The sequence below is a fragment of the Parasteatoda tepidariorum genome, chromosome 4 (assembly GCF_982258835.1).
Source record: "Parasteatoda tepidariorum strain Cologne lab strain chromosome 4, Ptep-v5.0, whole genome shotgun sequence".
Taxonomy (NCBI): domain Eukaryota; kingdom Metazoa; phylum Arthropoda; class Arachnida; order Araneae; family Theridiidae; genus Parasteatoda; species Parasteatoda tepidariorum.
In genome coordinates, this window is record NC_141758.1 from 10,582,344 (window position 1) to 10,594,786 (window position 12,443).

The following is a 12,443-nucleotide window of genomic DNA, read 5'->3' on the forward strand; positions in this document are numbered from 1 at the left end:
CATATTGTCATCGAAGATGACAGAATTATTATGTTTCAGGGGTAGGATACTTGAGGATTTAGCCTTAAATTTGTTGACCACTATCCAAATTGAATTATTTTGGACAGAAAGGTCTTTGATATACTTGGTGTAGGAGGAATGCTTGTGTGCTCGAAAATCTCTCCTAATTTTAGCGTTGATCTGATTCATTCGAGCTTTGTCATTTGGGTCACGGGACTGTTGCTACAACCTCCTGATATTGTTTCTATCTCTAATAAGATTCCTGATATTGGGGGGGGGGGGAGTGCATTGCAGTAATTGTTTGCCTCCACAAAAACGGAAGCCTCTTCTTCAGCCTGGTTAATAGAATTAGTGAAGCTGTCAACAAATTGATCTAATTGGGTTGGGGTCTCGACTGGGGAGCAAACTAGGGGGGAATTAGCTAGAATGCAATTAAATTTATTCCAGTTGATTTTATTTATTTTATTATTAAGATTATTGGGGACATTAATATTGATGCTAAACTCAACAGGTAAATGATCAGAACAGAGTTCATTTAAGGTACTAGTATTGATGAGGTAATTTAAATTTCTAGAAAGGGCGAAATCGATCGTATTAGCTGATAAGTTCGAGATCCTGGTATTGGTGGGGGGGTAGTGTGCATTTAATTTAGCTAAGTTTATGAAATTAAATAGAGAGGTGCCCAGGCCGTTGCTATCATGCTATCATTGTTCCATGTGCTGTGTTTAGCGTTGAAGTCACCAGTCAGAAAAATAATCCAACCGTAGGAAATTAGATTTTTGAGGTCGCTGATAAAGGTAGCCGGGGCTTTGGGGGGGGGGGCAAAGACACTAGAAATGACAATAGAATGGGATGGGGAGAAAAATAGCTCAAGGGTCGTTGCTTCTAAAAAATTGAAGTTAAGGTAATCAAGAAGTTTATGATTAATATTCCTTTTAATGATAATGGCAGTGTTTGTCATCGATGTGACTAGGTGTGATGAATTAGATAATTAGGTATTTTAAAAAAGTTAGCAGTGACAAATTTGGTTACCTGTATTATAGTTCAAAGTATAACTGGATAATTTCATTTTGAACTAAAGTAATGGTGAAATAAATAAATCAAACAATTATAACCCCGCCCACAAATTAACTGCTAAAGAACTGTGGTTGCCAGTTATATCTTTTTACCCTGATTGATACGGTTTTATGCTGGCACAATTATTTGTGACAGTTGGCACGAAAGGGTTAAAGGCAGAATTTTCAGCTGTCTTGTCAAATCAAGCAACAGCTTATACATATTTATCTCCCTTCCCACAAGTAGTGAGGTTATTTTCGACGATAAGTGGAAACGCCCACTTTGAAATTTAATCGCTCCTCCTTTCTCTGCGGTCCCGTTAACAGACTTCACCCCATTTCATGTTGTGTATTATTCAGACTCCGATAACTTGTCCAAAAAGTTCAAGATGAACTAGTGAGAAGTATACTTTTTGGTGAAACGCTAAAGGTCCTGTCGTATCGGGCAGGAAAAATAATAGTCCCAGTAGATTTTCTCTTGTTTTGAGATTTCGATTGTGGGGAGATTTCCTTATCGTGATGTGTGGCAGACTATTTGCCAAGTCATGGCAACTTCCGTGCAAAAAAAAAAAAAAGAAAATAAAAACCAATGAAAGGGACTAACTTGAAAAGGGTAACTCGAAACCATCAAAAAAACTATTTTTTTTAAAAGAATAGTTACAAAAAAATATAGTAAAATAAAAAGAAAAAAAATGCTATTGATGGTTTTATTCATTAATCATTCCTCTTTTCATAACGCTAGAACTTTTCACTTTGGTCATCATTGCTCGCTGCGCCATCTATTTATAATTTTTTAAAATTAAATCGCAAAATGTCTTAATAAAATATTTACAGCTTTCACAATAAACATAGATCGACTATGACTTCGGATTCAACGTTCAACTAATTTCAAGGATAGGGACTCTATAAAAATAAATAAGTACAAATTAAATGTATACAACATTTTTTAGTCATTCAAGTCTACTTGTGCGAAAATTCAACAATTTGTTTTGACGCGAAAAGCACAAATTAAATGTAATGTTTTGTTCCCACGAGATATATTCCAAGAATGAAATAATTTAGATACCAGTCTTTTTTTCTCTGAATATAAAGTTCTTAGGAGCGTTGAGCTTTTTTTGAGTAAATATATTTTTATAGAATTGCGAAAAAGATGCGAAAACAAGGAATCGAACAATTTCGATTTAATGGTCACTCCTTCCTACCATAGCATTTAAGGCATCTACGAAGAACCTGCCCCTACTACTTCATCTGTATTGAGCCCTAGGACGACTAAGACTCTGGAGTAAAAAACAGTGATGGGGCTAGGGTGAATGACTGCTTAGAGCATTCAGTAGATTCACGATTTAGTTAGTTCGAACTGACTAAATCGTGAAACCTACCATAAAACAGCAGGAATAAATCAAGTAATCTAAAAATGATAATAAATAACACTGGAGCCGTGGTGGCTCAGGTGATAGAGCGTTCGTCTTCCAATGTGGTAAGCCGGGTTTGAATCCCAGCGTTGATTGGTCGATACAAATTCTGTATTCGGCTTGCTCCGACCACAGTACTGATGTAAAATATCCTCCGTGGTAGACGGATCATGGGTCAGATTCCCCTTGGCTTATCGTGGGAGGTTTTCGTGGTCTTCCACTTCATGTAACTCAAGTGCCAGTTCGTTCCATCAAAAAGTCCCCCACGAAGGCAAATTTCTCCCAATACCTTATCCAGGAGTTCCCTTGTCTTCTAGATTGGGTTCAATATTACAAGGCTATGGAGTTGTACATTAGTTGTCGTAAGCCAAAAATTGGGTCAGATGTTCAACGACGGTTATACAATAAAATAAATGACACTGGGGAACTTTTTTATTTGATAAAATTTTGTTTATTTAATTTTTTTTCTTCTTTTTTTTCGTCGCATGAGATTTTTGAGCGGATATTGGTTATTTTCACGTCGCTGATTTCAGATTTGCAAAAGGACTCTCTCTGCAAGCTAAAGCTTTTATGCAATTAAATAATATTCTCTTTCACAAGATTTTTTAAAATTAACTCAAGTGAAAACTAAATGTTTACATTTCTTTGCCACGTAGGGAGTAGTAAGAACAAGTCAATGATGCATTTCTGTTTATGTTATTTTCTTACGTACAACAAATGTATATGTTTGTATTTAAAACTGTATGTTCTTTATAAACTTGCACATTTATACAACGAATAAATTACACTAAAAATATTATTTCGAAGGAAAAACTGTAGATTTCTGAACAAAACTAATTTCAGATTTGAAATCCCTATACCTGAATCAAGTACTTGCATTAATGCAACAAAAAATTTGATCCCTTATTTAATAACTCTATTAAAGAAAATTTGAATTTTTTGCGTCACCACTTTTAAAACCAATATTTATTTTTCAACATTTTAACATTTAAATAGAAGATTGATTGAATTGAATTTCATTTTAGCGTAATTGTAATTATACAGTTTTGTTTCTTCCAGTAAAAGTAATTGCTTACTTTGGCGATTACTGAGATTAAAAATATAGTAAATCAAATCAATAATAAAACTGTCATACATTACATGCCAACTTTCACTCTTTCCGAGAATGGATTTTCAGAGTGGTTGTAAAACAATAAGCGAAACACAATCTGACTCAAATATATATTTATATTTTGATCCCGTTGAAATTTGCTTGCGCTTGAACTTGAATAGAGAACAAAGTGCCTGTCCGCGGAGCGGACAATTGACTTCTTCATCTGAGGTAATGCCCGTGGGAGCTGTAATGGTGTCGATGGATTTTGCTTGCGCAAAGATTATTATGCTTTATATTCATTGTAATTATTTATATGTAGTGGTGGTCAAACTCATTTATAATTATCATTATAATTCAATAAGTTAATTGGAATAACCTGAGTATTGCTACCACTTTAAATATGAAAATAAAATCTTTCGGAAGAGTTGGCAGATATGAGGTGTGAGCCCAACTATAATTGCGGCATGGAATGCTAATGGACTCAATGACAAAAGAGGAGAATTTTTGAACTTTTTAGACGACTACAGCATTGATATCTGTGCAGTCTCAGAGACTCACCTTAACCCCTGTAATAAAATCAACCTTCCAAATTTCAATACTTTTAGGTGCGACCGCACCGCTTACCGCGGAGGTGGAGCCGCACTATTTATCAGGAAAAACTACTCGGCTGCTTTTTACAGCTCCACAAAACATGACGGTTTCGAAGAAGTCTCAGTAATAATAAACCTGGAGAACAATCGAAAACTGAAAATCACCAGCATTTACAATCCCCCAAAACACTGCCTGACTGACAAAAATATACAGGATCTCTTCCCCCCGCACTTAGAGAGCATTGTGCTAGGAGATCTAAACTCCAAAAATAGAATTTGGGGCTGCGCTAAGGACAACACCCCAGGCAAAAACCTCCACAAACAAGTTAAAAACTTCAACCTGACGGTCTACGCTCCAGAGGGACCGACTTTTATGCCCACAAATGCCTACCACTCAGAAGATATCTTAGATATTCTCATTACGAACTCTAACAGCCTATTTACTATACATACAGTTTTTGAGCTTAGCAGCGATCATCTGCCCATCCTAGTTACTGCAAATTTCAAGAAACAAGATAAAACCAGAACAAAAACCACCACTGATTGGCTCACGTATACAAACTGCCTCATAAATAGTTCCAATCGGGCAAATAACCTAAACACGGAGTCAGATATAGATCATGAGATAACAAACCTCACAAATGATATACAAGAAGCATATAATGGCTCATCTTATAAGACTGAAATCAGAAGCGACTATTACAAGCTCCCATACTACATTAAATACCTCATCAAAATTAAAAACAAACTGAGAAAAACTTATCAAAGGAATCGAGATCCAACTATTAAATCACAAGTTAATAGCTACACCAAAATGATCAAAAAAGAGATCTATGATTTTAAAAAGGAAACCTGGGATGAGAAAGTAGATAGTCTCACTGTACAGGATAAATCAGCCTGGAAGATGGTTAAAGCTCTTAAAAGCCCTAAAACAACCAATATGCCTCTCCTCGGACCCAATGGAAAAACCTACTCCGACAGTGATAAGAGTGAAATCTTTGCTGACACGATGGAGCTCCAATTCTCTATAAATAAGGAGCCAAGGGACATTAACTCAGAGACGAATATTATTGATACTTATAATAACTATATCAGCACAAATAAACCAAACAAAGATACCGAGCCGATCACCACTGACGAGCTATACAAGATCATCGACAAATTTCATAACAACAAAGCCCCAGGGGCGGACAAAATCAATAATGTAATGATTAAATTCCTCCCCCCTAATATTGTTGAACAACTGAAAAATATACTGAACGCTTGCCTAGACATCTGCTACTTCCCTCAACAGTGGAAACATGCTCAGATTGTCCTCTTCCCTAAACAAGGGAAGAACCTCCTAAAACCGGATAGCTACAGACCGATAAGTCTACTGAAGGCCTTTTCTAAAATCTTCGAAAGGACAATCCTAAATAGACTCAAACCCTACCTCACCTTCATACCTAACGAACAATTCGGGTTTAGAGATAATCTCTCCACTACCAAACAACTGGTCAGGATAGTTGAAGAAGTATCCAAGAGTTTCTATAAAAATGAGACTACTGCCCTCCTGATGCTGGACGTGGCCAAAGCATTTGACCGCGTCTGGCACCAGGGACTCATTTACAAGATGATCAAACAAAATATCCCTAAAGACATGATTCTTATTATCAACAACTACCTAAAGAACAGGTCATTCAACATTAAAATTAACGAAATTAAATCATCAATCAGATCCATTAATGCGGGAGTTCCACAGGGCTCAATCTTGGGTCCAACGCTCTACCTCATTTATGCCGCAGACTTTCCAAATTTTAATGACTCAAGTAATATTAGTACTGCATATTATGCTGATGATACAGCGATCCTGAGCAAATCGCTAAACCCCAACAATGCTATAAGCAACTTAAGGAAGACCATCCCATGCATAGAACAATGGTGCGCAAAATGGAAAATCTCTATCAACTCCAGCAAATCCTCACTGCTCATTATGAGAAAATCAAAAAAGAAAAAGATCAAAAGTAGCAATATCTTACTCTTCAACGAGACAATTCCCGTAGTAAATAGTGCTACCTACCTAGGGGTAACTCTCACCCACAACATGAACTGGAACCTCCATATTAAGAATATATCCGCAAAAGCTAACGGAGCATTCTACTCACTTAAACCAATTATCAACTACGACTCTAAGCTAGCTCTTAAAACTAAGAGAACATTATTCCTCCAATGCATTAGACCTATAATCAGTTACGCTGCCCCCGCATGGAGCGCCCTGACGCCCACGCAAAAACGCAAGCTTGAAATACTACAAAATAAAATGATAAGAAGAATCACGGGGGCTCCCCGGAGACTCCGCATGAGCGATATTAGGAAAGACCTAAAAATTAACACCATACAAGAACATATCATACTCTTATGCGCCGCCTTCTTCAAAGATGCAACTCGCTGCAACGCATGCAATTACCATACTATTTTTGATTTCGAACTTCTCAGGGAAAATATTAAATATAGCCCGGCAACGGTGTTTTTCCTCTCAGACGGCGTGCTATCCAAACGGTTCGCCACTTAATCTTGTATATAGTTGTATATATTTTCACTTCTTGAATCAAGGCTCCTGTCCTGTGCACCAATGAAGCCCTTCGGGGGGGAGGCGAGGCAGGTCAGGAGTTGCGATTCTACTCTTATTTTGTATATACCCCTCACTTAATGTATTTATATGTACCTATCTAATCAAGTTCTATTTTCATTCATTGTGTTTACGTACTAAGGCAATTTTGCTACTTATTTTACCCCTTTGATTTGAGCTCTAGCTGCACACACTGCTACCCCACTCAGATGAATGAGTTAGGGCCCCTTCGGGGCCGATACTTAGATACCCACCTCACATAGGCATAGGAGGTGTGAGCAAATTTTTTTGTTATATTTATAATGATTTTATATTACTTGATCATCAACTTACCTCATTCGGGTGTGATATGATTTTAAATTAGTTTTGTAAGGAAAGTTACAGCTTATTTTCTAAATGATATTTTTGCAAAAGTTTAACTTTTGTCCGAATGAATAAATTTTAAAGAACATATAGCTTTAAAATAATCTGCTCCTTTAAATGTAATATTTAAGACAAAATAAAAAAATAGGACCATAGCATGTCGCCTAATAAACTGTATCATCGATAGTCTTCTTCCTTTAGTTTGTCTGGGGAAAGAATTCTTCCCATTTGTCTGGTACAGTGGCAGTTACGCGGTTTAACTATTTCAAGTAGGGGCGGGGCGTTAATTCAATGTTAAAGACAGATTTTGGCATATAAAGAACGAAAAGCTTTCCTTTTTGAAATGCGCAGTTTCCAAAACTGGTAGCGAATTAAATATTACAACACGTAGAATAAGGATAATTACGCCCACTTTCTAAAAGAGTAACTATATAGATTGGGAATCTAAATCTGTGAACCAGCCCTATTAAGGGCTTTTGCACATTCATATGATTGGAGAGAGTATTGAAAATGGTAAAAGCAAAATTTAAATTGGGGTGTTGGGAATGTCCCTATGCCCTGGGGACCTGTTTCCCCGTGGCTTTCATTTGTTGGTTGCTTCCCAGTAGCTGTCCTGATTAATATAGCAGTAGAAAAAGAACGGGAAAGAAAATATATACAAGGATAATAATGATGAGCAAAATTAAAATTAATAAAATATGTACATTATTTATAGTAATTTTTAGATAGTACCCCGCCCGATGCAAAACACGCAGACGACGAATTTTTTACCCTTGTGCCCTCAACGTTTAGCTTTACACGTTCAATCATCCATACTTTGTGTCATCGTTTATCAGTTCAAAGCTGAATAAGTTTTTGATATTCCGAAAGAGTAATCAATAAAGTTGTATATCACATTATTCTTCGAAGTTTTGATATGTAGTGGTGGAAAAATTACTTACAATGAAAAATACTAAACTAAAATTAACTTAAATTTCGTTACCACTAGAAGAAAGATACTTTTTTTTTACTAAGCGGATAAAGATGGTATCTCTGCCTTAGATATTGTGGCTTTCTAAAGACGAACTACACGGGCAGCCGCAATCGAAGAAGCATGAGACGTTTAATATTTTGCTTTTGTCGGTTTTTCTTTATTAAATTTTATTTATTTATTAATAATTTTTTTAAACTAATGTATAAGGTCTTTTTTGAGACTCTTCACTTTGCTAAATGATAGTTCTAAAACGTGGTTATTTTTAAAAATTGTTTTCATTTAATTTTAAGTTTATTATTAATAGGGCGAATCTTTACGGATAGTGTCACTATCAAAAAAATTATTGATTCGTCAGCTTGAATATTAAATGTAAGTCCTAAACGTGAAACTTTTTGATTAATTTTTTACAAAGTTTCTAAATCGCACTTTATAATCTATTAAAAATTAAAGGCACATATTACAGAACGATCTCTATATAATCGTTCTAATACCCCTATACTTTTTGCTAATTCTATTTTTTAATATTTCCTGATCCAACATATACTTATGCTTGCAGGACCCAATGGCGTACCTCAAATGCCGATGCGCCAGCCCATCTCACAACAGTATTTCATTATGTACCCAATGGCACCAATGCCCATACAACAGCAAAGTCTACGAACATCATCAGTAACTTATCAACAAAATCCAAGCAATCAGCCGTTATCGCAACAGCAAGTGCCAATATCAAGCGGAGCATTTTCTTCTCCATCATCAGCAACTGTGCCAAATCAGCAAACTATCAAGACACAACAACCTCCAGCTTCTTTTGTGAGCCAGCAACAAGTGCCTGTGCAATCATACGCTCCACAAACTCTGCAACCAATCCAAAACTTTCCAATGTTTGGTTCAATACCAAATGGAGCCTATTACTATGGCTTCGAAATACATCACCCACAGAAGCAAATTTAAATAGTGAAATGAAATAAAATCATATTATCAAGTAGTTATTCCTTTCATTTCTTATACTAATTTTTATATTTCAACTTATTAATCGATACATTTCATTTCATTTTATAACTGTCGTTGAATAGCCGACCGGGTTTATGGCTTCTAAGGCTCTACGCTGTAGCCAAATAATTTTGAATCCAATCCACAAGACAAGGAAACTCCTGGATGAAGTATTAGGAAAAACTTGCCTTCGTGGAGGACTGTTTGATGGAATTACAATTGTGTTACATGGAGAGCAAAACGATCGACGGTTAGCCTGGCGGCAAGGGGGCTCTTATCCATCTATAGCACTGAGGTCGGTGCGAGCTTCGTATCGACCAGCCATCGCTGGGAGTCGTATCAGGTTCATTTCATTGAAAGGTGACCCACCAATCTGAAAAGATGGTCCCAATAGCTTACGCAGAAGGGGGATTGAAAATTTGGGTAACCCCCTTGATAATCCATTAATAAATCAACCTGGAGTTGTTGACAACAGACTATGTCCGGCCACATAATCTAACAAAAAATTGTCCCGACTGTATATTCCTCTACCCATAATCTAGATCAAAAACGCTACGCATAATCTGGGTACAAGAGCGACATAACCGGACATTTATCTAATTCTAAACTAGACAGAAGGCATTATGAAAGGAATATAATAAGGTCTTAGTCTATCAAATATAATTGCAGATACTCGAAAGAAAAGATTTGATACTGGGGGACTAAAAACATATCCTACCATATGTAATATTTATTTAAGGTTACAAGGTGCGTAACCAAATTATTCAACAAGAAGCACTCAAAAAATATTTTTAAGCACTTTAACGGTTTTATTTTGTTTTAACCGTCATGACAAAAAAAAACATACGACATTGTTTTTGACAATTGCCAAAAATCGTGACAATTTTGAATCATGTAAAACGAACGGCGTTTTCATACGCTACTGACTGACAATACGCAGAAGTAGATTGGGTTTGAATTGAGAAAACGTCGAATAGAACAATGTAAACTGTGTCTTTTTGCATAATTCGTAGCGAAAATCATCGTGGTAAAGGAAAAATCTCATTTTGAAAAGGTGAAAATTAAGCACTTTTTAAAAACACCCAATTGAAAAAGCACCTTTAAGGGCTTTTAAAAACTCTACGCACCCTATGTTAGAATGGCGTTAAGGTTCTAAGAAAATATTTTGACTCCTTAACCAATAAAGCGTTGCGAATGTAGTATGTCTGGTTACACAATCTACTAGAAAAGCAATCCGATTTCAAGATCCCCCCGCCCCCCAGAAAGAGAAGCAAATCAATAACAAAAGTTTACATAAGAAACTTCAAGTACACTTTTGTATTTCGTCAAACCTGCAGAAGTTAATTAACAAAAGCTAATATGAGAAAAATTCCTTTTACTTACAATGACTAAAAATTTATATTTTTAAACCTTTTAATAATTCCTAACTATTATAGTTTTGGACTTCCAATTAATCAATAAAATATCTTCAAATTTATAAAATAGTCTTTAAAATGAAATGTCTTCATACTTATTTGACGAAAAGAAATTTAATGAAGTTAAATACTAGCCCCATAATAAAAAAATAGTAATTTTTGGTCAGCCGGGCGGAAATCCAGTCAACTATTTTTTACTACATTTTAGGGCTATTTCCACAAGTAACTGAAACAAAATGATTGTTACTCAAAACAAAAAAGTTCATCAATGAACAAAACAATATTATACATGTTAGAACAAAATTCATCGATTCCGTTAGATTTTTTTGTAAACTAAGGGTTTTCAGAACCCAGGATTTAAATAATTCTGGACTCGTCTTCACAAAAAGTAAGTGTCTCAATTAATATTCACAATCATAACACAGGAAAAATTTTTTTTTTTGCAACACTTGATTTGCCTAGCTCAGCGTGAAGATTTTAAATCAGACTAGTTTTTCTCCTAAAGCCACAAATATTTTTTTAATATGACATTTCTTGACAAAATTAAAAAATGTTGTATATAGCCGAGTAAATGTTGTGATAAACTTCCAGGAGAGTTAGGGTACAGCATCAAGATTAAAACTGTATAGGAACCAGTTTAAAAAAATATCGTCATACGCGGTCGGGGGCCTTTTCCTTATTATTACCTTTTCGGAGTCAAGTTATAAGAATATAGATACATTCCTATAACTTCGTATAACGTAATTTCCATGACTATAGATGAGATGAGTATGACCATGACTATGAGTTCCAATGCAATTTTAATCCTGAAGATGCTCCTTAGCTACCCTTGAAATTGGCAACAACATTTATGCGACTCCGTATTACATATAATGTTTTTTAACTAGTACATTTTGGTAAAAAAAAAAAATGTTGTTAAAAAAAACTTGTGTAGAGAGTAAATTAAATCGGCAATGCAAAAGTACCTACGATCTGCAAAAAAATTTCATGCAACACAAAACAGAAGAAAAATGAGCAATTATTCCATTCATCAAAACAAAACGTTTCAAAGCAGGAAGAGTTATATTTAAGCTATCGTGGCTTTTAATAAGGACTGATCAAACACCCGAACCGAGGAATAGCAAGGATTATTCATAACCAGAATTACTTATATTTGTTTCTTTAGCTATTAATAACGCACAAAGTTATTAACCAACTTAAATAAGCTGCAGCATAATTCCTTCCTTAGTGGAGAATCATGTGTCCCATCATAACATATTTTTTGTTCTCTCAATGATTTTTGGCATATTTAAAGAGTTGCAGTGAATATGTGGTATCAATGTTACAAAAATATTATAAAAATACGTTTACATAAATATATGTTACGGTCAATGTGAATAGTAGGTTATCATTAATAAAATCGTCAATACTAATAATAACCAAATAAGCCAGTTAAACTGAATACAGGGTGCTTAGCCAAATTTTTCAACAAAAAATAAGCACCTTTTAAGCACCCAAAAATATTTGTAAGCACTTTGAAAAAAATCATAATTAGAGAGGGTTGGCAAGTTTTTGACAATTCATCGTTTTATTTACAGTGACGAAGACGATGGAGCATTACAAATAATGAAATTAACAAGAGAAATGAAATTTTCTATCACTAATAAGGAAAAAAAAATTGACAATGTTTAGTTGGTCCCCGTAATCAGCAAAAATTCGAGAGATTTTTCGATTCTATTACAGAGGGCGGAAAATGAAGTCCGAAATTGAGAATCACTTGCAAAATGCAGCAGGGTTGCACATAAGAGTCAAAAAATTCTTACCACTGAATTCAGCTCAGTATACTCAAGTGCGAACCCACAAGTATTTCATCAAACATGTAAAACAAATGGTGCTTTCATACACTACAGACTGGCTGTAAGCCGAAATAGATTGGGGTTGAATGAATTGTGAAATCGTTGAATA

General features: G+C 35.2%; 1 protein-coding gene across 1 annotated transcript in view; it reads left to right on the forward strand.

Annotated features, from left to right (window-relative positions):
• The window catches only part of LOC122271044 (uncharacterized), a 60,575-nt gene extending 51,498 nt beyond the window's left edge, over positions 1-9,077 (forward strand). The window contains exon 6 of the mRNA XM_043050842.3: positions 8,651-9,077. Coding sequence (XP_042906776.2) covers positions 8,651-9,045 — 395 coding nt within the window. The 3' untranslated portion in view covers positions 9,046-9,077. The remainder of the gene's footprint in view (positions 1-8,650) is intronic.
• The last annotated feature ends 3,366 nt before the right edge of the window (positions 9,078-12,443 follow it).